This window comes from Camelina sativa, chromosome 11 (assembly GCF_030686135.1).
Source record: "Camelina sativa cultivar CO46 ecotype springtype chromosome 11, ASM3068613v1".
NCBI lineage: Eukaryota > Viridiplantae > Streptophyta > Magnoliopsida > Brassicales > Brassicaceae > Camelina > Camelina sativa.
This window is the reverse complement of record NC_141890.1, coordinates 49,482,467-49,506,240: the sequence shown is the minus strand read 5'-3', so window position 1 is coordinate 49,506,240 and position 23,774 is coordinate 49,482,467. Positions and strand designations below refer to the sequence as shown.

Here is a 23,774-nt window from a genome sequence, read left to right as displayed (position 1 = left end):
TCTTAGATTTTCAATGGGTTGATTAGGTAAAAAGTAAAGGATTTGAAAATAATTAGGCAGCAATTAAAGATAACATTATTTGCAAGTGTAGATAGAGATATTTTGAGCAAAATGGTTATAGTTGGCTAGACCGGTCTGACTAGAAATCAATTTCTTTCGACATAACCAGAATTTTATGGATTATGAATGATCCACGCATTCTGAAATTATCAAAATCTAAACTCTTTTTTTTTTCTTTATATCAAAGATAACCAACAATCCGAGTGACTTCGATCGAAACTGTTAGCTCTTACAAACTATTTAAGTCTAATATTCCGAAAGTATATTTAAAGAAGTGTGCAATTCCGTCCCCGGAAAACTGGATACTCGACCACTCTAACCGCCAAGAGCGAGAGTGGTTCAATCACAGAATCTTTACGGTCCAGTCTTGGTCCACTCGAACACCCGGTTTGCGGATGGTCAGCACCTTTGTACCCGAGGAAGCTACAAGCCCGCCCATTCGCAGTGGTCCCATCTCAATCTCTGCCTTCTGATTCAACGGTTCGACAAGTGCAGATTTCGGACCCGAGCTGTGTCCCAAGAGGATTATTCTGTCGATCACGCATTGGGAAGAGAGACGAGCTTGTGGAGGAGCTAAGTTTGTTGATGTGAGAACACCATTCGAGAACACGAAGCGGCGATGGATGTAAGCGCCTCGCCTGAATTCAAAGCTTTTGCCGTCGTCGATGTAGAGTTCACCAGCTGCTTCTTGAGAACTGTTCAACGCTACTACCTGAAGGATTTTAGATGTTAGATCACATAGTTTTATCATATGGATTCATCTTTCAGTACCGAGCGATTTACTTTGTTCATTGTGCTGATAGCATATGATATAACATTGTGATACGTACCAAAGTGTAAGGATCATTGTCCATTTGAGAAGAACTTCGCCGAAACCGGTCCTTCCTTGGGATGATAGTTCCTGCCTTTTGAAACGCAGGAATGCTTTCTTCTGGAGCGTCCATCTTGTGCGTCTTGCCTCCAACGTAAGTCTTACCGTTTCTCAGGTCAAACCATGAAACTTTTCCAGGCAAATACACGGAAGCATGTGTTGTTCCCTGATTTTGCATAAATGACGACAAGAAGGGATGTGGCAGGTTTGATTATTTCTCTGGAGATGATAATTAAGTATAGAGACACCAAGGCAAAGATAGAATTCAATAGGAAGTTGTACTCAAGCGCTCAAGTACCTTAGTGTAAACTCCTTGAACCAGTAGACCATCACCAACCATGAAAGCTTCGTCGTTGCTAAAAGTAGCTTCATCTTGCGGGAATTCCATCCATAATGGGCGTACAACGGGAACACCCGTAAGGTTTGCTTCTCTGAACAATGTGTAGAAGTATGGGAGCAGCATGTAACGAGTGTGTATGGCATCTCTCATGAGTTCTGTGTTCCGTTCACTGAAACAAGATAACATTAATTTGATTCGAATGAGAAAGTGCAAAATTAATGAGCCAGCAAATCAAAGGCAGAGAAACCTATAGACAACCATTGAAATGCGTACTTGATGTAATTAATGGGATAATTATTGATAAAATCAACTGACTAGACACTAGAGTGCAACACCAGGTTCTAATATCTGCTATCTTATTCACTTGGCAGTTCAGTTTCATGACCCCTGCTTAATATAGTAATATCCTCTGTCTGTTTGTCATCCATCAAACAAATATTCATAGACCAGACCTGGAGCTATTGTACTTAAATAATACGTCTTCACAAGGAAAACATAAGTACTGTATCACATCTTACCCAAACAACCAAGGCTCTCGTCTTTTGGTGTCATGATGAGCATGGCCCCTGAAAAATGGATAGTAAGCACCCACTTGGTACCACCTAACTAATAGTTCTGGTTCAGGATTTCCAAAGAACCCACCAATATCAGCTCCTGCAAAAGAAAAGAAAGCTTCCATTAGATTTGAGAATAAAAGAACTTTAGCAGAATTTGAACACAAAAATTTCTTGTACCCGAGAATGATATTCCAGTAAGACCAAGAGTTAATGTCATTGGAATGGAAACTCTAAGGTGTTCCCATTCGGCTGTGTTATCCCCAGTCCATATTGCTCCGTATCTTTGAGTGCCAGGAAAGATTGCTCTTGACAATACAAAAGGCCTATCCTTTCCTTCTCCACGCATAACAAGTCCATCGGAAGTCGCCATGTGAAAGTAATATCCATAAGCATTATGAACTTCCCTGTGTTCAACACCACCAACATGTAATGCATCTCTTGGCATAGTAACCTAATCAAAACAAAAATTCAGTCAGTATTCATCCCAATGATACTATTTACATAAATAGATGTTAAATGTGGGGAAAAAAGGAATGTTCTCTACATAAACCAACATAGGTTAAAATAAGCAATCATAGCTTACACTCCACTATTCAAGAAGTCAGAGATGAAGATTCGATGTTAAAAAACAGATAAACACACAATGAATCTTAAAATACTAGCTTTGGTAGTGAAATATTTGATAAATGGTGTCAGATCATGTAAGATAAGTGATCTATAAATAAAATACCCAACCAGAGTTCAAATTTATCCATAATTGCACTATAGACAAACTAAGGACCAACCAGACAGAAAGTTATACCTCAGGACCATTGAATACAGAAGGCTCATTCATGTCATTCCAGATGTATAATGAAGGAGTTGAACCAGCATAATTCTTATACGAGAATCTTCCACCCCACCATTCTCTAATCTCTGGACTCAACATATCAATGTAAGATGATGAACCAGGCCAGCACCAACCATCAAAGTCTTTTCCAGATGAATCCTTAACATAGTGTCCCATCTGAGTAGCCTCCTTATGTAGGAAGTATGAGTCATCCCTCTTGATATGAGGATCCACAATGGTCACCATCTTCCTACCCTTCGCAGCCAACTTCTTTTGCATCTCCTCTGGATGAGGAAACAAGACACTATCCCATGTAAAGTATCTCTTCCCATCTGTATGCTCGATGTCAAGCCAGAGAACATCATAAGGAATATCATGCTCATCGAATTTCGAGTCCACCTGTGCCACATCCTCCTCATCTTTGTAGTTCCACCTACATTGGTGATAACCAGTGGCAAACAACTGGGGCATGGCTGAAGTACCTGTCACACTTGCATACTGCTTTACAACATCCTTTGGCTCAGGCCCAACGAAAAAGAAAGTATCCACGATCCCTGCCTCACTCATCCATAATGTGTCGATCCTACTCTGACCGGAAGGCAAAGAAATACCACTCTCTGCATCCCATCCATTAGCCAACACATCAATCTGCATTTCCGCAGCATTCAACCAGAAAAATCCACAAGTTTTACCAGATTTCCCATGTGAAACCATGAACGGAATCGAGCCGTAAAGCCCAAATGGTGAATCATGATCGTATTCAAAAACATCGAGATTAAACAGCCTATATGGTTCAGATTCCTCAACTCCAGGACCCTTGGTAGGCTTCAAGGCGAAGCTAGTAGCGTGTTCAGGGATCCCATAAACGAAACTGGAATCATAAAACGAAACATCAAAGCTAATAGATTGAGGACCAAATGGTCTAGAGTCTGTATGAGTCCTAAATTTCTCTTCCCAGTTATCTCCTTCAGTTTTCTTCCCCAACTGCTCAAAATCAAACAATCCATGAGAATTCAACGACACGACGCGACGACGATCACCTGATTTCTCGCGCACATACACTTCAAACGGATCGTGCCGCACCACCGCCTCGTAGCCGTCGGATACATAGACAACTGAAGACGGACTAGTGTCTCCGGAGATCGTCTCCGTGGCTACTTTCTGAAGCCAGATCTTCTTCTCCTCGAACTCAGACACTACCACATCAGGAACTCTGAACCTCTTCTTCGGCGGGTTCAGCGAATGGTCCTCATCGACTCTGAATCGCACGATCCCATCCCTATAAACCGAGAGAGACAGAACCAACGGCTTGATCTGATCACCATCTTCTTGATTAGGGGTTTTTTTCGGTACTAGCTTCGCTACGAGATCTCCATCGGTGATGGAAACATCGCCGACGGTTAGGGAACACGCGCCGGGAGTACGGGATCGAGCGCGTTTACAGAACGGGGTTTGGTCGCAGCTGCGAAACTCCTCCTTCTTCCATGAAAGTGCTGTTTGCGAGCAGAAGCAAATGAGTGATATTACAAAGAGAAGAGATCTCATTTTGGTTCCTCGTTCATGGAAAATCCTTAGATTGAGGAAGTGAGAATCACAAAACTCTGAGGAAGATGATCTTTCCGGGTCGGATCCGAATACCCGACCATATTATCAATATTAAGGCCCTTAGGGCCCAAACGCGGCCCAAATTCCGGGTATGTAAATGTTTCTAGATCTGTCTTCTTATAGCAAAACCCTAATTTTGGAAAATTGGAATTGTGAAAGAGAAGACGATGCCGGAGAAGACGATTATAACGTCGGAGAGTTCAAATTCGTCTCCGTTGAACCCTTCGTCTTCGCGGATTATATGCCATGTATGTAATAAGCAGTTCTCGCAGTACACTTGTCCCCGATGCAACTTCCGCTACTGTTCCCTTCCTTGTTACAAATCTCACAGCGTCCAGTGTACTGAATCATTCATGAGAGAGAATGTAAACGATGAGTTGAAGCAAGTTCGATCTGATGATCAAACCAAAACGAAGATGCTCGAGATTTTGAAAAGGTTTCACGAAGAAGAAGAAGATGGGGGAATTGATAGCATCACGGATGACGATGATGAAGGTTCAATCTTACAGGAGGAGATTATGCAGAGGATTATGAACGGAGATGAAGTCAGTCTTGATGATTTGAGCTTAGAAGAGAGAAAAGGGTTCCAAAGAGCTTTAGCGTCTGGAGAATTAAGCAAAATGATTGAACCATGGGATCCTTGGTGGTTACGTGCTTCAGCTCGAACGATCTCTCTTGGACGCGGAGGTACACAACTCGTTCAGTGTGTTGAAGAAGAAGAGGAGGAAGAGGTTAGAGTTGTGAGTGAGATCCCGAGAGGGCCTGATACACCTTTGATTTCAGTAAGCAAGCTTAGCGCAACGAATCCATCTCCTCTTTTACCAATCCATTTGATTGACATTGTATACAGTTATTGCTTTACTCTCCGTATCTACAATGGAGAGTGGCAATCCGATTCGTTAGGTTCAGCTACAATGGTCTTGAGTGTTTCATCTGTTTTGGGTCAGAACGCACAACCTGAGACCATCAAGGAAGTGCTGTCCTTTTGCTTGGAACAGACTTGCTCTTCGGCTTATAAAAACCTTGGTGGCGGTCTCAAGTTCGGATTGAACCTGGTCGATGATGTGATTTGTTTGCTTTCTCTTGGCTCTGGAGCTATTGTATGCCTGCTCTGCGATCTCCAGAGGCTTATTCATGGTGCAATACGTGAAGTAAAATCATCTTCAGGTCGTGATCTGAAGAAGAGACTAAAGCTTGCAGAGAGGAAAGTGTTCTTCATGATGTGTTGGGTCAATGAGCAGAGTTCTGAAGTATGGCAAGCTTTGGAGTCATCCGTAAGGGCGGAGAAGAACTCGGTGGTTGAGCTAAATGGGGTTCCGAAAATGAAGAAAACAGATCAGTTCCGAAAAGGCGGTGGCGTGGTGATTGAGGAGATAGAATGAGAGTTCTAATGTTTTATAGTTATAGCTTGATAATGTAAGGTTTGTTAACAAATGAATGAATGTCTTGTGGTGTTGCTCCTAATTGATAATGTAAGGTTTGCATATGAATCCCAAATATTCATGATCCCTACCTGGAACATGATACCTTAGCCAAAAAACCATGATCAAATTTGAGAACATCCAGTTAGGCATGAATTTGCCTCTGTAATCGGGTGTTCTTTCTAGCAATGCCAATATCTTTCAATCTCTTAACCGTTTAACCATGCCATGCTTTTCCCCATACTGACCCGTATCAAGCCCAACCGGCTCACTCCCGTACTGAACATATCCTAAGATATTTAGGTCAGTAGTCAACTCACCTCCATGGTTTAAGCACAGTTTGCGTTATTGGTTTTCATACAAATTACTATTACGCGTTGCAAACAGATAGCTAGCATTTAGCGAAGATTAATATACATATATTGATCCCACTCGTTTTAGTCCCTAGAGTTGTAGACATATAACATGATTAAACTTACAAGGAAATAGCGATTGATAAATTGATTGCAACAGACCAGATGCATACAGGAAGTGTCTGTCTACTTCGCTTCTTGTTCATAAGCAATTTCAAAACTCATGTGTTCTGGTTCCCCATCCATGGTTTTCCTTACGATAGTTTTGTAATCAACAGCGACACCACTTGAAGAAACACCTCTATACTTGTAACTTATGTAGAATATTGCATTCTCTGCGTGGAGCTTCTCACGAGCCTCAGTCATGTAATCTTCTTTAGTTTCTACAACTACCTTGTTGATCTCCAAGGGAGGGGAAGCCTCCAATAACTGGAGTCGTCACATTGGCCAGTGTAAGAGGAAACAGATAACAAGTCTGGCAGAGAATGATTGCAAATTTCAAGTGACTTACAGGATATATTGCATTATAGAATGCGATTTCAATGAATAGATGCAGCCAGTCATTATCATGCAGCTCTGATTCCTGCACCTGTGATCGATGATGCACAAACAAACAAAAAGCATTTATCTACATTTAACTGGCATCAACAAGATTAAAACTCCACTCTCTGGACATATATCTTACCACGTAATACTTTTTGTTGTCACTGGAAAAGGCCTCATCATCAGACAACCATTTGGGCATTTCACCTGTGTAGAATTGATCTACAGCATCCTCATACCGGTCCCAATATTCATTCACACGCTTGTTACCTTTTAAAAAGTGATCTCTAGAAACTGTTAGTCCTCTAAAGAAAGAAAGACAGTGATATAATTGAGAAGATGCGGTAAATAAAAATCTTTACGTACATGTGGGTCTGCAGGCCAAGATCCTCCACGTATATCCAGCAGCATGACTGAACACAGTCTGAAAAGAGGAGAAGACAGAGTCGCAGGTTGGATCCATGGCCTCAAAAGTTATGTAGAACTAAGATCCTACGTCGTAAGCAGTCCACATAGAATTATACTTTTCCCAACGCACAAACTTAAAGTTTGTTCCCTGACAACCCAAAATCAAAACAAAAACTCTCATAAAAAAGGAAATTAGAGGAATATTTAAGGCAGGGTTCTTCTTACAAGACATAAGGAGAGGGATCGGAGAGTTACCTTTTGAAAGTTGTAGCAGTAGAGTGCAAACCTACAGTAAAGGGTGAGATGATAATCATAGTCACCAACATCAGGCTTCCTTATTCTAAAAGCAGAGCCTCCATAATCAAAACCCTTGGAAAGTCAAAATCAAAATCAGAACCAAAAAAAAAACCCTGGAAAATCAAAACCATCCCTGATGGAGTGATGGTGAAGTAAAGTAGTATCCATGAGACGGGAACGAAAGCTAAGAGATCAAAATCAATTACACAAACAATCATGAGGGAAGAGGATTTACATACATAGGCCAGATGGGAATATTTCTTACTCCAAGCCCTTAACTTTTTCTCTTTTTTCCTTTCCGTTGCTGCTCTTGAAATTTCAAGCTTCCCGAATTCACTTACGCGTAGGACCTCCATATCTAAGTAAAAGCCCTAAATCTCTCAGATGTATTAATCAAGTTATATTACAATACTATGGTTTTAACACATATATATATATAATATATATATGGTATGTCTTTATTATAAGAGAGATATGACCTAATTGATGGAAAAGTGAAAACTGTGTTAAGTTAATCAGTGGAAATTTCTTTGTTTATTGTTTTCTGAGTTGTAACAAAGAAATACAAACAAACAAAAAAATTATCTTCCTTTGATAGCTTATGATTCCCACCCACATCTTCAACTTTGCAACTAACGTTTTGCATCATCTTTTAACTTCTTCTTGCGTAGCTTATTGCACCGCCGAAACTTTCCTTCTCGATAACTTTATCTTCATAGGATTGCCCCCTTTCTCCTCAAAGATCACCAGCTCATTCCCGGAAGCCTTAAACCATGATCTTGGTACATGATACCTACGCCAAAAAAGAAAAAAGAAAAAAAAAACCAAGATGATGTAATGAACAAAGAGAGATGTAATGAAGAAAAACACAAAGATGATGACAACTCTTACCATCTCTGAGATGGCTCACCACATCCAGTTAAGCATTTATCCGGCATGAATTTGCCTCTGTAATCGCATTCTTTAACGCATTCGTCATTCGGGGTGTTCTTTCTAGCAATCCTGGGCCAATATCTACCAATCTCTTCTCCGTTTAACCATGCCATGCCTTTCCCCATACTGATCATATCAAGCCCAACTGGCTCACTCCCAGAAGGTTGGTCTATGACAACCTACACAAAAGATCAGATCTTTAGAGAGGAAGACAGAACTTTATCTTCTACGATCTTGGTTCTTGTCCAAGAAGTTACATTACCTTATACCAAGTCAAAGGCTGTTTCTTAGGAGGTTTTGTAGTCACCGTCCATTTCACTGCCCCGGAGTTGCCTGGCTTGGACAGTTCTAGATGCTCTCCTTGTACGCCGAGCTGCAAGATTTCATGGGAATGGTGTTGAGAGACTCATTGAAAAGAGAGAATCACTTGGAGCACATGACAGGTTTCTAGGCAGAGGATTATATATAACCTTGTAGGACCATTTGCTATTTGTCAAATTCAATGTGCCCTTGTTGAAACCTTTGATTGAGACACTTGTAAGCCCAGCTCCAACCCATTCGTAAAAGGATCCTGCATTCTGTAGCAGAGGAAGTCAAGGAATGTCTGAGTTCGGATGATGGAGCAAAACTGCAATGATTACATGGAACAGCATAATTCGAAATTTTGTGTTCATAGAATTACCGAAAGACCAACGGTCATGCTAAGCAAATCAATATTATTATCGCCCGCTTTGAGAGAAACTGATTTCTTGAGTTTAAAAGGCACATGAGTCCCATTCCCTGTCGCAGTTCCTAGAAACCAGTAGTCACATTTACGCACAATCAATTAGAAAACCAAGTTCAAGAAATAACAAAATGGCTGCGAGTGTTAGAAAGTAAGTACCTAGGTACTCTTTGTTGATGAAAACATGAAGAGTATGCCCCTTTGATTCTATAAACAGAACCGGGCGGTTACCCTTGCTCAGGAACTCTTCATTTTCACTGACTTTTATACTGCAGCAGATTGAATACATTTGCTTCAGGTTCTGTCTCGACGAATTCAAATAATTTAAAGTGATAGTATTCAGGTACTGACCTTGTTGTGTACCAAAGATAGTCAGTTGTGTCCTTTGTGGTGTTGATGTGGTCAACGAGTTCATTTTTCACAAAATCTGCTTCTCCCCAGATACCCGGTTTCTCCGAGAACACTTCCCATTTAAGACCTGATGAAGATTTCAAATCTTCAGGTGACATTTCAACCTTGGAGGACTTTGAAGTTACCTGTTGCAAAATGTAAATTCAGCCTTTTGCTAAGTTGTGTTTTCGTATTATGTCATTGTCCAAACCAGTTATTGTTGTTACCTTTGCTGTGTTGAAAACCTCGTTCTTGCAGTCAGGTAGAATGCTAACTGACCAAGCAGGCAAGTGGTATGACGTGTTTCGAAACATCACCGTCTTGTCACTTTTATCATCCAAGTTTGACAGAAACGCAGCACAATTTCCCGAAGAGTCTGTGTACACATCAGCCTGAAAATCGAAAACAAATCATCAGAAAGAACATTCTGACAGAAAAAGAAGTCTTTCGCGGGGGTTTAAAAACAGAAAGTGCACCTCGAGTGAATGGCCTAATGTAATATTTTGATGCTCGCCACTGATCAGCAAGTTTTCAGAGAGCATTATAGCTTTGTGAAGATTTTTAAGGTGTCCCCATTTTGGTAATCTTGGCAATCCTGATAAAGGAACAGCACATAAACATTATTTGTAACCATTGAAGATTTATCTCATTACATAGTGATATTCTTTGTTACAAACTCACCATACTCATCGATCGGAGCTTCATAGTCATAGCTCGTAGTGATAAAAGGTCCTCCTGAAGTACGTCCAAAATTCGTTCCTCCGTGATACTACACCAAATTGCAGACAAAACATACAAGCAAAATCCATTTAGATTACAAACAGAGCTTACTAACTTCCTTGTATTGAATAAATTAAGAAATATTACCATGTAGTAGTTGTGAACACTTCCACCTTTCCCGAAAAAACGAGCAACAGAGTAAGCTACATCCTCTGCTGGTCTGTGAGGGTCTCTGCCTCCAAATGTTTTAAACCTAGAAGAAAAGAAAAATTCTTTTCAGACCGCGAAAAACAGATTCACTTGCTAATGAACAAGAAGCTCCAAAGACTCCAACTTTGTAAGAAACAGAATTCAAAGAAATGTTAGCAGAACCAGAGATCAAACTACTTACCATCCAGGCCAGTTCTCAGTCCAAATCTTGGGTTTATCTGGTGTATTAGGTGTGAATTGGTCACAGTAAAAGCCATTGCAGGTACTAATCTGCACAAGGAAATAAGAAAAATCCATCATAACCTGGCACAAGTTGAGAAATTTTTCACTTAGAAACCATCAGCTAACCTAACGTTACAAGAAACTATGCAATGAATCAAAAAGATGAAGGTATGTATAGATCTTGTGGTTTCAGATTCGATAAAGACTTACCACAGTCGAAGGAGCATCCCATTGCTGGCACATCATCCATGGAACACCAATGTTCTGTGAGACAGCCATAGAAGCAGACCACTGAGCATACCTTTTCCCTCCTTTTCCGTAATCTTTCTCATAATACCCGTACTCGTTTTCCACCTAATGAAATCACAATATTAAGAACAACATTCTAAAAAGGTAACAAAACAATGCTGAAATTGTTGTATATGTTGTCATTTGTCTTGCCTGAGACAAGATTATTGGACCGCCTTGTGGTGCGAAAAGCTTCTCTTTTTTCAACACGTTCACTATATAAGTCGTGAAACTCTCCATGTAATGCTGAAACGAAAAATTCACAGAGCAAAGAACTTTAAGTAACAGAGAAAAGAAAGACAAAAAAAAAAACAATTTACGAAATATTATCCTTTCTAACCTTCCAGGGCTCATTATCCGCCCTGAAGACTGTTCCTGGAACGTAATGCAGCCAAACCGGGACTCCCCTATAACCCCACAAGATTCAATTACAAAAACTTCAAAAGAGGGGACACTAAATGATAAAGGAGTGATTTGTATAGAGAGGGCATCACCCATAATTCCACTCGGCTGCAACAAAAGGACCAATTCGTAGAATCATGTGCATTCCAGCTTCCTGAACAATCTTGATGAACTTCACTAGATTATACCGACCACCAAAATAATACTACAAACCAACAACAACAAAATAATTATTGATGGACTCTAAACTCAACAAACATCTGACAGAGTAATAACTGAAAAGGTAATACCAACCTTTCCAGGAGATGGCTCATGGCCATTCCAAAACACATAAGACTCGATTGCGTTGCAGCCTCCTTCTTTTGCTGTTTGAACAAGCGATGGCCACATCTGCAATAGAACCAATTTAATCCTCCAGCAGATTCCAAAATCGAAACAATTTTTTTCCCAAATTAACCAGATTCACACCCAATGTCGTCTGTAAGAGACTGATTCTAGAATCTCCCTCTGAGATTTTTTTCAACTAACATGTGAGCAAAGATCAGAAATCCAAAAAAGCTTCGAACTTTAACATTCACTAAGCGGATATATCAAAGACAGGAGAAGGAAAAAAAAAAGGAAGAAGAAGAAGTCACTACTAACAGCTGGAACGCTTCTGGGATAGTGAATGGCGGCGGAGATAATGAGCTGACGGCGATTGCCGATGGAGAGAGAACGGTGGTCGTAGGTTACATTGGCCGACTCGATAGCTCTCAACGACAAGAGAAACACCATAGCCACTAGAATCGCGGAAGAAGCAATGCTTCCAGTAACCCGCTTCATATTTCTTTAGATCTTCTTCGTTTTTGGCTTGAGAGTGTGTCTTCTCTCAAAGTGACTAAAACCCTCTCTTTTCTCAATTAGGAGGGAAACACAAAGATTTATCCTTTAAGGGCATCCATAAATATATTTTCTTGGTTTCTGTGGGAGTGTACAAGAGAGAGAGTGTGTGACCAAATCACACTCTTCAGTGTTGTGGATTTATCATTATTTTTTATTTCTTTTATAATCAGATTGTTCTCTTATTTTTTTAGTATAAGCTTTTCTTTTTTGCTATTAGTATAACATAGTACTATACATTTATACTTGGTACTAGAGTCTAGAGCCTAGAGGTACATCATGTATGCAGGTGAAGCTAATTTTGTTGGTAATTAATACTTACTCCGTTTCAAAATATAAAATATTTTAAAGAAGTTTTTTGTTTTATAATATAATATAGGATGTTTTCAAGTTTCTATACAACTTTTAGATTACTTTAGTATTTTATACTCCCTCCGTTTCAAAATATAAAATGTTTTAACTAAAGCACGCAGATTAATAAGTCTCTACTTTTAACAAGTACAACCAATCAGAAACAATACTGCATAATATAAAATATTAAACTAATCTAAAAGTTGTATAGAAAATTGAAAACATCCTATATTATAAAACAAAAACTTCTCTAAAACATCTTATATTTTGAAACGGAAGGAATATTATGCAGTATTGTTTCTGATTGGTTGAACTTGTTAAAAGTAAAAACTTCTTAATCTGTGTGCTTTAGTTAAAATATCCTATATTTTGAAACGGAGGGAGTACTATATAATTAAATTCTGCCTAAGACACATTCCCTAATCTTTTGAAATGTAGTCTTTTTTATTCGCTAGTCGATACCGTATAATTCACATATGATATAGGTCGTCTTGATATAAACGTATAGTTTTGAGTTTTTTTTGTTTCAATAATAAAAATAACAAATACACACATACACACAAACAAAAGATAATTGAGAAACACGATGTGATGATCTATATGGCGTTGCGCATCATCATGGACCATGGTTCATTTAGATTAGCGAAGAAGTAAAGCCAACTTCAAGCAAGAAAAAGACAATAGAGAAAGTGAAGTCTTTTACTTTTTTATAACCAAATCTGACTTTCCTACTAAAAGATCTAAACCCTTTCTCCATCCTTTCGCCACGTAAAATTAAAGATCGTCACCGTCGAAAGACAAAGACAATAAGCTTTACGCATATGCATCTATGATCGAGAACATCAAAACATTGTTTTTTTTTCTTTTTCTTTTAATCATTTACAATTTTTATATTTGGTTATTTGATTTGTAAGGCAGATGTATTACGTTATCATCAAAGGAAACACATCACATGCACATAACAAACCAAAATTAAATGAAGCAAGATTTGATAATTTGATACGGCAGATATTTTTTTTTAATCGATAGAGATTTTCATAAAAACGCTGCACTCCACGTTTTCTGGTACATTCGTGTCTCCACGTTACTTTTCTTTTATCTCTATCTTAACCAACCAACCAATTTTCTTGTGTTTTTGATACTGTAAAATATTCTTCTCTCTGGTTCTAATTATTACCACTACAGTTCCTGCCTAATCAAATTAATAAGGAAAAATCTTCTTCTTTTTCCAAAGAGATATGTTAACCTTTTTTTTTCTGGTCAAAACATATGTTCTTTTTATTGTTTGGAGTTAGATCGCAGTTAAAAATTTAAAATGGGTCGTCTTTTTTTTCTTTTTTCCCTAACCCCAAACAAATAAATACTACAATTGCCGAAAGGGTTGAAATCTTAAATTTTACAGGCCCCACAGTTACCGAAGTACTCTGCTTCTTCTAGTTAAACCACCAAACTTGTGGAGCGTGAATAACACTTTCTCGTGGACGCTCGTGTTTTACAACGTTCGGTGGCTTTCAACATTTAAACAGCGCGTGAACGTTTGTTGAGAATTTTGGTGTCGGTGAAGGGACAACTTCTAGATTCGCCGAACCAACAAAGTCTCAGGCTCTCTAGGCTGGACCTTTGTGCATACTTGGGATACGACCGTGATCGGTGGATCGGATGTCTTTTTTTCTTTTTTCTTTTTCATCTCCACAAAAATGTAACCTAATTTTAGCTTGGAAGTTGTCACCATAGTTTATCTTCTATGGATAAGTATTTACTTAATTTGAAACGAAACTGATAGTTGATTCTTTCGAATATTTGAATCTTTTCAGTTTCAGTAGTTTCAAAAGCCGTCTATCAGTTTTGGCCCCAAAAAATGATTAAAAAGACAACTAACGTAAGGTTTAAGACATAAAGAAGGTAAATATTGGACCAGAATATGTAAGATATGGTATGAGCATTGTGGAAGACGTACTGTCTAACTATCAGGTATAAGAAATTTGTGAAACTGATGTTGATATATTCTGATAAATAATATATTCTTTTTTAAAAATACACCTAGATTAAAAACCCTGTATATTAATTTGGTACGGCCTGTGTATTCAACTAGATTTATATCAATGATACAACTATAAACGTGTGAAAATGTCATATCAACATGTATACACAACTTGTATATTGAATCACCCAATAAATATTATTGTTCACTGTGGTTTGATACCAAAGAACATTGAAAAGAATATTTAGGATAGTTGAGACTGAGCTCGGTTCGAACCAGTAACCGATATTGTATTCAAAGATATTCCAAGAGGATCACCACCTTCCTCTTCCAAAACCATCAATAAATTTCCAGATGGTTTCAAAAACTCCCGTGGGATATGATATCTGCATTAACCAAATCCAAGTCCAGATCAAACAACAAACAACAACAAAAAGTAAAGTTCAGTCAAACATAATCAAATATAATTTTGTGTTTCCAGATCAGTGATGCTTACATAGATTGAGAAGGACGTCCAGCAGGAGTGAGAAATGAGACCCAATAACGACCAATGCTTACACCATTCACCCACATTTCTCCTTTACCCATACTCGACATGTTTAGTCCCACTGGACCATCTCCACTCGGCCCATCAAACATCGTCTACATATGCACATTTTTTCACATTTGTCACCTATATATATACATATTTATAAATTGCATAATAATCTTTTCTACAAATATATATAGGCATACCTTGTACCAAGCGAGAGGGTGATTATTAATGAGTCCAGCATTATTCATACTCCACTTCACTCTGTTTAAATTCTTCCATTGATATAGCCTAACTTTTTCTCCAAGCAAACCCACCTTCACAACACATACATATTAGGTTATTTATTAACACAATCTCCAATCAGTTCATGACTCATAGAATGAAGGCTTATTAATGTATTACCGAGTAACCCCATTGAGATCTACTCAAATCGATGGTTTTTGTCCCGCCACAGCTAATTTGTACTTTGGTTAGTCCATAAGATTTCCTCTCCATGTAAGCTCCAGAGTCCTTTTATTCATAGGATTGAGTAAGAAGTGTTATGATTATATACTGCTCATTTGTGTGTTACAAGAAAAGAATAAACCAGGCTCTGGTTTAAGCAAACGGCTTACCGGTAGACCAACCATGCCGCTGAGAATCGATATACTGTTTTGTCCATTGGTTAAGCTAACCGGAACTTGGACTTTAACTACCCTTATGTCTCTGCTTCCATGTCCAGATCCTACAACAGCAAACTTCTACATAATATGTTCATATATATGGATATTGAACATTTGAGTAATCAAGCTATAGTACTAGAGAGTCCAATATGTATATCTTGCGAACTAATAAGTACAATGGACAGTCAAAATTAACACCGAACGCAAATTTTGTAATCCATTTCTCTTCCCAAGTTACTTTTAATTAATACTTATGTACCTGCTAGTGCACTGTTGACGAAAACGTGAACAACATGTCCTGATGATTCAATGTAGATAGACGGGTTTGTGCAGGGTGAATCCGGCTTAAAGCTTACATCGGAAGAGCCAAACTTGCGTTAGTAAAGATAAATAAACATTAGAATTATAATGAATATATCTTATATCTTACCTTGTAGTGTACCAAAGATAATCAGTTTTGTCCTTAGTCAAATTAGTGTGTTCCAACAAAGCATTTGTCTTCAAAGCTGTGCCTGGGAATGCTGGGATTGTTTCTCTAAACACTTCCCATTTGTCCGGAACGTTGAATAGTTGAACCGGCGTTGTAAATCTCACATTCTTAGGCACATTCACCTTTTATTCATTAAGCGGTTTATATACTTTAATAAGTTGGTAATTACTACTAGGATGATTTGAAAGTTTGCAAAGAAGAATAAAAAGATAAGACTTACTTTAGCTGTTTGGTAAATTAGGTTTTTGCAGTTCTGAAGAATACCAATTGACTTGGGACTCAAGCTATACGCATTGTTTCTGAATTGTACTTGACTGACTTTAGCCGCGTCGTTGTTCACGAGAAACGCAACGCATCCACTTCTCGCATCTTCAAAGACATAAGCCTGTTGCAATGGTCCTAGGGAGAGAATCGTTTGCTTCCCTTGAAGCAGAGGATTTGCAGAGGCTTTTATCGCAGCATGAAGTTCCTTCAAATGACCATACTTAGGCTGTCTTAAAAGACCTGAAAGACACGAAACAATATCAGAATCAAATTATCGGGTTCTTTTGAGCATAAAACATGTTTAAGAGCTTTAGAACAAACCGTATTCGTCGAGAGGAGCTTGATCGTAGTATCCTGTAACGAAATATGAAGATGAAGTCCTTCCAAAGTTTGTTCCACCATGGTACTGTATTGAAACATGATTGTGAGTTCTTGATCTTATCATATTGCGATTATTTAATAAAGATCTTATTTAATTTAATTACCATGTAATAGTTGACGTAGCTTCCGTTTTTGGCGATGAAAAGAGCGGCATGGAAAGCAATATCCTCAGCAGATCTAATATAAGGCTCTGCTCCATAAACCTGAAAGCTTTTTTTTTTTTCATCACACAAAAAGATAATAGTTAACTTTTTGCACAAGGAAACAAATCAAAATAGACAATTTAGGTAAGACCCTTACAAGGATGTCCAGTCCTCAGTCCACATTTTCGGCTTATTGGGTGAGTTTGGTCCTGGAAACGTCTCGCCGCATGTCATTCCGTTGCATGTATTGATCTACAAGTTTTAAAAAATATCCATCTTTAAGAAATAAGAAACAGTGATCTTAGATAAATTAAGTAAGCGGTATATATGGTGCGAACCACAGGATCAGGAGCATCAGGCTGCTTGCACATTATCCATGGGACTCCAGTCTTAAGCCCGACCGCCATTTGTCCTGCCCACTTGACGTACGCTTCTCCTTTCTCATGAAAAGCCGCCTCCACGTTTTTGTACTCGTTCTCGATCTATACGATTAAAAAACCACAAAGAACCCAACATATTCACATCATAACAAGCTAACCAGGTCCGGTTTGATTTGAGTTCACAAACGTTAGCAGTATTTCAAAACCCCGGAATCGTAATTTCTTATCGATGGCCAAATCAAATCCACAAGGACGTCTGATTTTAACCAACCCGGTTAAAATATTAGTTTACAGAAAATCAATTTATTCCCTCCTACCTAATATTCAATTAATTATAATCTAATCACCGACTAATCAACCATGGTAATTGATTGATTAGACACGATACCTTCCTTGAAAGATTGATTAGTGGCCTACTGAATTCATTATTAGATTGCAATTTTACTTGGTAAAGTGTCTCAATTGACCAGGCTCAAAATCACTGGTTTTGAAGTCATGATTGGGGTTGTATTTCTAAACATTGGTCGGTTAATGTAACTAACTAATCTTATTGGTTTGGTTGGGTTTGATTTGATTTGATGAAATTGAACCAGATGAAGAAAGTTACCTGGGAAAGAATAATTGGACCACCCTGAGAAGCATATAAGCCCTCAGATTTCATCAAATTCACGATCTTAGTGGTGAACTTTTGCATGTGGAACTTGAAGGGCTCGTTGTCGGTTCGATATACCATACTGGGTACATCTCGTAACCAAAATGGCAATCCCCTAGAGAACCAAACCGGTAATTAGTCATATACGTTGACTATACCATAAAATATTGAAAAGACCAATAATAATTGTCAGTTGATTAGTAGTACCCGTAGTTCCACTCGGCTTCGATGAAGGGTCCAATACGTAGACAGACATAGAGACCTTGCGATCTTATCTCTTTAATAAACTTCACCAAATCGTTTCTTCCGCTAAAATCATACTGCAAATATTCATTTAATCCCCCAAAAAATGATATGTTATAATTTCGTAACCATATACTATAGAAAAAGAAAATGAAAATTTGTATTGAGAAAAAACAAAAAATGAAACTGACCTGACCGAGCTTAGGCTCATGGAGGTTCCAGAAAACGTACGTCTGGATCACATCGATGCCTCCTTCCTTTGTCTTTTTTATCAGAGATGGCCACATCTGCACAAGAAAATACAAAATTTACATTTTTATTTATTAAAATGCGTTATTCATATAATTTTTTTTTCTTCATATAATTGAATGATAATGCGTTTTGTAATGATAATAAGAATTAGCTGTTTTGGGATCTCATTGATTAGAGATTTTTAATGTAACGAGATTTGTTCACGTGATTGTGTTAAAGTTGTCAAAGACCAAATATAGTAACTAGTACTAAGAGCATGTACAACGGTGGTTGTTAAAGGATTTTTAAGAGATGCTTAAGCTTAAAAATAAATCAAAAAGCATTATAAATGTTGGCATCGATACTAAGTTAAGCATTTTTATGATTGTTAAAGATCATATATGTGTTAGTATGTGATTGGTTCCTCAAATTAACAAAAGAAACAAAAAACGCTCTCTTTTTTTCTTTAGAGCCGATTTCAAAATCGCTGAGAAATTCTTCTGAAGTCTGAGATATGCGATATCTAGTTCCTCAAACTCAAACACCAAATCGAAAATTATTGAAATCTCTGAGTTTGGTTCAAGGACGCTCCAATGTTTTCCCATGGGTACACATATCTCTGATTTGAAGTGTAGATCTTTGATATCGTCTGAATTGAGAATAGATATTAGAAAAATTAGAGTTTTTTGATTTGGGAAGTGATTAGTAAAATTAGGGTTCTTTCAATTGGGTATTGATGTTAGGAAAATTAGTGTTTACCGTTGTTAGCAGCTTGAGAATTTGATGAGTTGATGGTTCAATGATTTAGCTTTGATGTGTGTCTTCTTAATTAAAGTTTTGAAATTTAGCTTTGATGTGTTGTGTCTTACCGCTTTCTATGCTGGCAAGCGTTTACTTAAAGTAAGATCATGAGATAGATTCTCTTTTCATTTTCTATTTTCCATTATTGTTGCTATGAGTCGGAGTGTTTCTTGAAATTTATGAAAGGCGGGTCTTCCTCCTCCTGGTGTGCTTCCCTCGTAAGTCATGTGGATGTAGACAAAACTGGTAGAGATATCAGTTTTCTTGCTCTTAACTTCTATAAGAAACTAAACTTATGTTATAGTGATCTTTTTCCTGCAGCTTGCTTTCACAGGATACGACTGATACGGGCAAAGTTATACTTGGTTTGGCTGCTAACAGCAATCTCAAACCGGTAACTCTGGAACTTGGTGGGAAATCACCGTTCATTGTATTCGAAGATGCTGATATCGATAAAGCTGTAGAGCTTTATACTATAAGACATACCTTGAGCTTTGCACACTTTGCCCTCTTCGTTAAACTGTTTTTGTTTTTTTCAATAGTAGAATATAGTATATACACCTTGAGCTTAGCTGACTCAAAATTGCTAATAGTTCTTGAGATAATGTTGAGTAATGTTTTGTAGGAGCAATGTTGATGTGCGGGATCTCAGACATATTTTCATGAGAAAGTGTATGATGAGGTTGTTGAGAAATCAAAGCCACACACATTGAAATGTGTGGTCGGTGATCCTTTCAAAAAAGGCATTGAATAGAACATGGTCCTCAGGTAACACATACACATTCCGTATAGTGTCGAACGCAATGCTACTCTTGAATGTGGTGATGGCGGTCAAATTGGAGACAAAGGTTACAAAAGTTATTAATCTATTTTGTATTTTATGTTTAATATGTTTTAATGTCATGTATTTTAAAAACTTTATGGAATGCAATAGTTTTTTGAAAATTTTAAGAACCCAAAATTAGGATGTACCATTGGAAGCATACAATTTTATAGTTCCTTAAAAAAGTTTTTGACTTAACTATTTTCAAATTTATAATTATAATAAACCTAAATATCTTTTTTGATACCCACCGTTGAACATGCTCTAAGACACATAAATACATAATCACTGATCATCCTCACATGTAATTTAATTAAAATATTTTTATTTGGCTTAGTTTCAATTGTTTTGTTTTTTTTGACATTTTGACTTTTTATTTGATACTAGTATAATTCACTTAATTATTCGTTTTTAATTTTATTTTATCGAAACCATGAGAAGAGCATTAAATGAAGCACATACGACGGATCTGTGTCTAGTTATTAGTTTTAGATCAGAAAAATGAATGAATACGTTTTTATTAATTGATGTATTTTGATTTAATAGTAGTGTTTAATTAAATGATTAAGGAATCGGTAACTTTATAGGCGTGTTAAGGAAGTAGACATCTCTGACAAAATTAGAAAGAAAACATAAAAAGAACCAAAAACTGTGTCGTTTTGAGACCCGTGACTGTTTTCTATCATCGGTAGAGTCAAGGGAGTCAAAGATGTTTGTGTTTGAATGATATCTCTGTCTTAATCTTGAAAGTGAAGTTATAACAAAATCTTGTGAACCAAAAAAATATAACCTATTTAAAAATTAATATTTGACAGATCAATTCCGTTTTCATTACGTAATGCATGTCTTTTTCGTTTTGGATAATATATATTTCTTTCATTTTCATAAAATTAGAAAATTTAAATAATGCAATTATTGATGTAAACAAAAAATTATGCCATTATGAATTAACAATTTTTAAAAACGAAATAGCGACGTGTAAGATGTAAGAAATAATAACATTAATAAAAAAATTGGTGTTTAAATGCTCAAATAAATCAAAATTTTGAAGGAAGTTAACAAAACATGAAATCATGAATGTGTGTGTGCTAATCAGTGTTCAAGAAAGCGGTCTAGGCGGCCGTCTAGGCGCCATCTAGGCGCTAGGCGCTCAGCAGACGCCTAGATGACCGCCTAACCCGCTTAAAATTACATACATTTTATTTTAATATTTATTTTTGATTTTTAAATTACACATAATTAAATTATTATGTTTTATATCTATATACGTAATTATAAACATTTATGTTGTTAATATAACTTAAATAAATGTATTTTTCTTACCGTTGTTTATATTTTTTTATTTTTATAACATATATTTTAATATAATTATATATATATAATGTTTTATGTTGTAAACGCCTAAACCGCCTAAAAACCGTCTAGGCCCCGACTAAGCGTTCTAGGCGTTAGGCGTTGGGTCACCGCCCAGATACCGCCTAGCGTTTTCTTGAACACTGGTGCTAATAGAATATCAAACGTTGTGAACTTGTGATTAGTTAATAAAACCGATCCTTGCTAACAAAATTAGTCTATCACTTTAATAAAGAAAATAAACCAATATATATATCCAAAAAAAGATAGACACTTCTTAATTTTTAAGAAAGAAAGAAGTTTGTAATGTAGTGAAAATAAGAGTTTCTCACGCAATAAAAAGTACATGACAAAAAAGTGAAACCAAATTCTCATTAATTTAAAGAAACTCGTGAAAACAGAATTCGGTTAAAAAGTTAGTAATATACAAAAAAGCCACGATTTCATATCTTTATATGGTTATGGTTTGAGATATTATCAACAAAACACTGGTTTCATATATATCCAAAATTAAACTACGGTTTGTGTCACATATGTATATAGTTTTCTTTTGATAGAGGAGTTTTGTCATATTACATCAATAGATGATGATGATATGACACCCCTACAAAGGTTATGGTCCAACCATATTTGCCTAAAATGTTTTTTTTTTGGGTTAAAGGTTTGCCAGAATTGTTCATTAGACAAACATCACATTAACTAATCACATGTATCTAGTTAATGTATTGATGGAAACATTTACCTCGGGTGTGCTGCGAGGATAGTGAATGGAACCGGAGAAGAGAAGTTTCCTCTGTCCATCGATAATCAAAGACCGTCCATCGTACGTTACTCCTTTCGTCGCCGTAGCACCGCCGGAGAATACAAGAATCGTACCCAGAAGAATCAAACACAACCCCAAGCCTCGACCCAACTCCATCTTCCTCTCTCTTACTGATGATAGTAATGTTCGAATATGTTTGTGTGTGTGTGTGATATATATACACACATCAAGCATGTGGGTGTACCTATTGGTGCATTATATAAAAGCCAAGAGAGATTTATGATTTGAATACAAGTGTGACTTAAATATGAAGGCGTTGATTTGAGATGTGGAAGCTAGCTTTTTAATAAATATACACGAATCGATTTGACTTTTGCAATAATAATTGGGAAAAGATTGGATCCTCTGTTGAGGTGTTTATATAAGCCTGTAAAATGGCATCATGCCTTTTCGCCTTTGTCTTGCGATTCTACGAACTTACTCATTTACTAAAATGCCCTTTCTATATTGGAGTTTTAGCTATATATATGAACTTACACTATAAGTTAAAAAAAAGGGGATCATCAACTTATTTTGGATAAAGTGAATGAATAATGTTGAATCTAATTGGATGCTAAAATGAGTAAGTTGAATTCAATTTTTTCTCAAATCTATATTTTGTTTTACAGTACAAGATTTAATTTCCAAAATATCATATTTTACCTTTTTTTTTTCAAAAAAAAATATGTTAAATAACACACTACTAGAAAAGAAAATAATTGTTAAAGAAAAAAATTACCTATTCGAATTGAAATTCTCTGAAAGTTAAATTAAAATTTAGAAAAAAGTCGAAACAAAGGTAATGATTGAGGTTTAGACTAAAGCGTATACGACATTGAAATTTGGAACTTGGAAGACAAGACTTGGACCCAAGAGCACAGCCTTCACGTTAAGATAAAATGGGTCTTCTATTGGCTTGTAAGATACATATCGCTACGGCTCATATGGGCTTTTAAGTCTTGATGCATTACCTTCTTTTTTTATGTTTTTTTCTTTTCTAGTTCATAAATATCTCTCTAAACTTTTGTTTTTTTTGTTAACATATACGGTCTATGCTAAATAAAAATTGAAGTTAAGCTTCTAAAGCTGTCACATAAAATTTAAAACAATCAATATGGATTAATTATCTCATTAATTAATATTTTTGAAAATATAGTAATTTTTTATATATTAAATAAAAATAGAATCTATAAGTTTTTTAAACTGTCCACATAAGATTTAAAACAATAAATAAGATTAACCATTTCACTAATTAACATTTTTGAAATATAGTAGTTTTTAATATTATTAAGATTTTTTAGGAAAAGGAAACAGTAAAATCTAAGAAATAAAATATATATATATACAACATTCCACATCTAACTAAATAAAAGTAGAACCTATAAGCTCCTAAAACTGTTCACATAAGATTTAAAACAACCAACATAGATTAGCCATCTCAATAATTAACATTTTTGAAAATATTAAAATTTTCTATATTAAATAAAAGTAGAAGTTATAAGCTCCTTAAGATGTCCACATAAGATTTTAAACGACGAATAGGGATTAGCCATCTCACTAATTAATATTTTTGAAAATATAGTAGTTTTCTATATTATTTAGATTTTTTAGGAAAAAAAACCCGTAAAAT

The 23,774-nt window shown here is 36.6% G+C and overlaps 6 protein-coding genes across 6 annotated transcripts in view; 2 read left to right on the top strand and 4 right to left on the bottom strand.

The window, feature by feature from the left end:
* The window catches only part of LOC104727006 (NAC domain-containing protein 102), a 96,770-nt gene that overhangs the window by 69,187 nt on the left and 3,809 nt on the right, over positions 1-23,774 (top strand). The gene's annotated exons all lie outside the window — the stretch shown is intronic.
* LOC104727012 (putative glucan 1,3-alpha-glucosidase) lies at positions 207-5,108 on the bottom strand. The gene is made up of 6 exons (XM_087474300.1): positions 2,631-5,108; positions 2,006-2,279; positions 1,790-1,925; positions 1,230-1,440; positions 891-1,097; positions 207-772 (listed from the first exon to the last, which is right to left on the bottom strand). The coding sequence occupies exons 1-6, from the start codon at positions 4,200-4,202 to the stop codon at positions 404-406; spliced, it is 2,769 nt and encodes a 922-aa protein (XP_087330426.1). The 5' UTR covers positions 4,203-5,108; the 3' UTR covers positions 207-403.
* Positions 4,430-5,896, top strand: LOC104727011 (uncharacterized). The gene has a single exon (XM_010446001.2). It carries the CDS (start codon positions 4,430-4,432, stop codon positions 5,642-5,644), a length of 1,215 nt encoding a protein of 404 aa, XP_010444303.1. The 3' UTR covers positions 5,645-5,896.
* On the bottom strand, positions 6,081-7,661 carry LOC104727010 (UPF0725 protein At5g63820-like). The gene is made up of 6 exons (XM_087473672.1): positions 7,524-7,661; positions 7,243-7,356; positions 6,946-7,135; positions 6,722-6,849; positions 6,548-6,625; positions 6,081-6,465 (listed from the first exon to the last, which is right to left on the bottom strand). The coding sequence occupies exons 3-6, from the start codon at positions 7,040-7,042 to the stop codon at positions 6,223-6,225; spliced, it is 546 nt and encodes a 181-aa protein (XP_087329798.1). The 5' UTR covers positions 7,043-7,135; positions 7,243-7,356; positions 7,524-7,661; the 3' UTR covers positions 6,081-6,222.
* On the bottom strand, positions 7,768-12,259 carry LOC104727009 (beta-galactosidase 10-like). Its single transcript, XM_010445999.3, has 18 exons — positions 11,816-12,259; positions 11,468-11,563; positions 11,266-11,378; positions 11,112-11,178; positions 10,925-11,017; positions 10,694-10,837; positions 10,443-10,531; positions 10,199-10,304; positions 10,013-10,100; positions 9,808-9,926; positions 9,559-9,723; positions 9,293-9,477; positions 9,101-9,210; positions 8,900-9,009; positions 8,688-8,795; positions 8,480-8,590; positions 8,176-8,396; positions 7,768-8,077 (listed from the first exon to the last, which is right to left on the bottom strand). Exons 1-18 carry the CDS (start codon positions 11,993-11,995, stop codon positions 7,957-7,959), a joined length of 2,226 nt encoding a protein of 741 aa, XP_010444301.1. The 5' UTR covers positions 11,996-12,259; the 3' UTR covers positions 7,768-7,956.
* Positions 14,447-22,611, bottom strand: LOC104727008 (beta-galactosidase 6). Its single transcript, XM_010445998.2, has 16 exons — positions 22,085-22,611; positions 18,326-18,421; positions 18,099-18,211; positions 17,847-18,006; positions 17,198-17,341; positions 17,017-17,111; positions 16,821-16,926; positions 16,657-16,741; positions 16,292-16,575; positions 16,012-16,193; positions 15,841-15,932; positions 15,534-15,643; positions 15,322-15,429; positions 15,120-15,233; positions 14,881-15,026; positions 14,447-14,770 (listed from the first exon to the last, which is right to left on the bottom strand). The coding sequence occupies exons 1-16, from the start codon at positions 22,337-22,339 to the stop codon at positions 14,629-14,631; spliced, it is 2,232 nt and encodes a 743-aa protein (XP_010444300.1). The 5' UTR covers positions 22,340-22,611; the 3' UTR covers positions 14,447-14,628.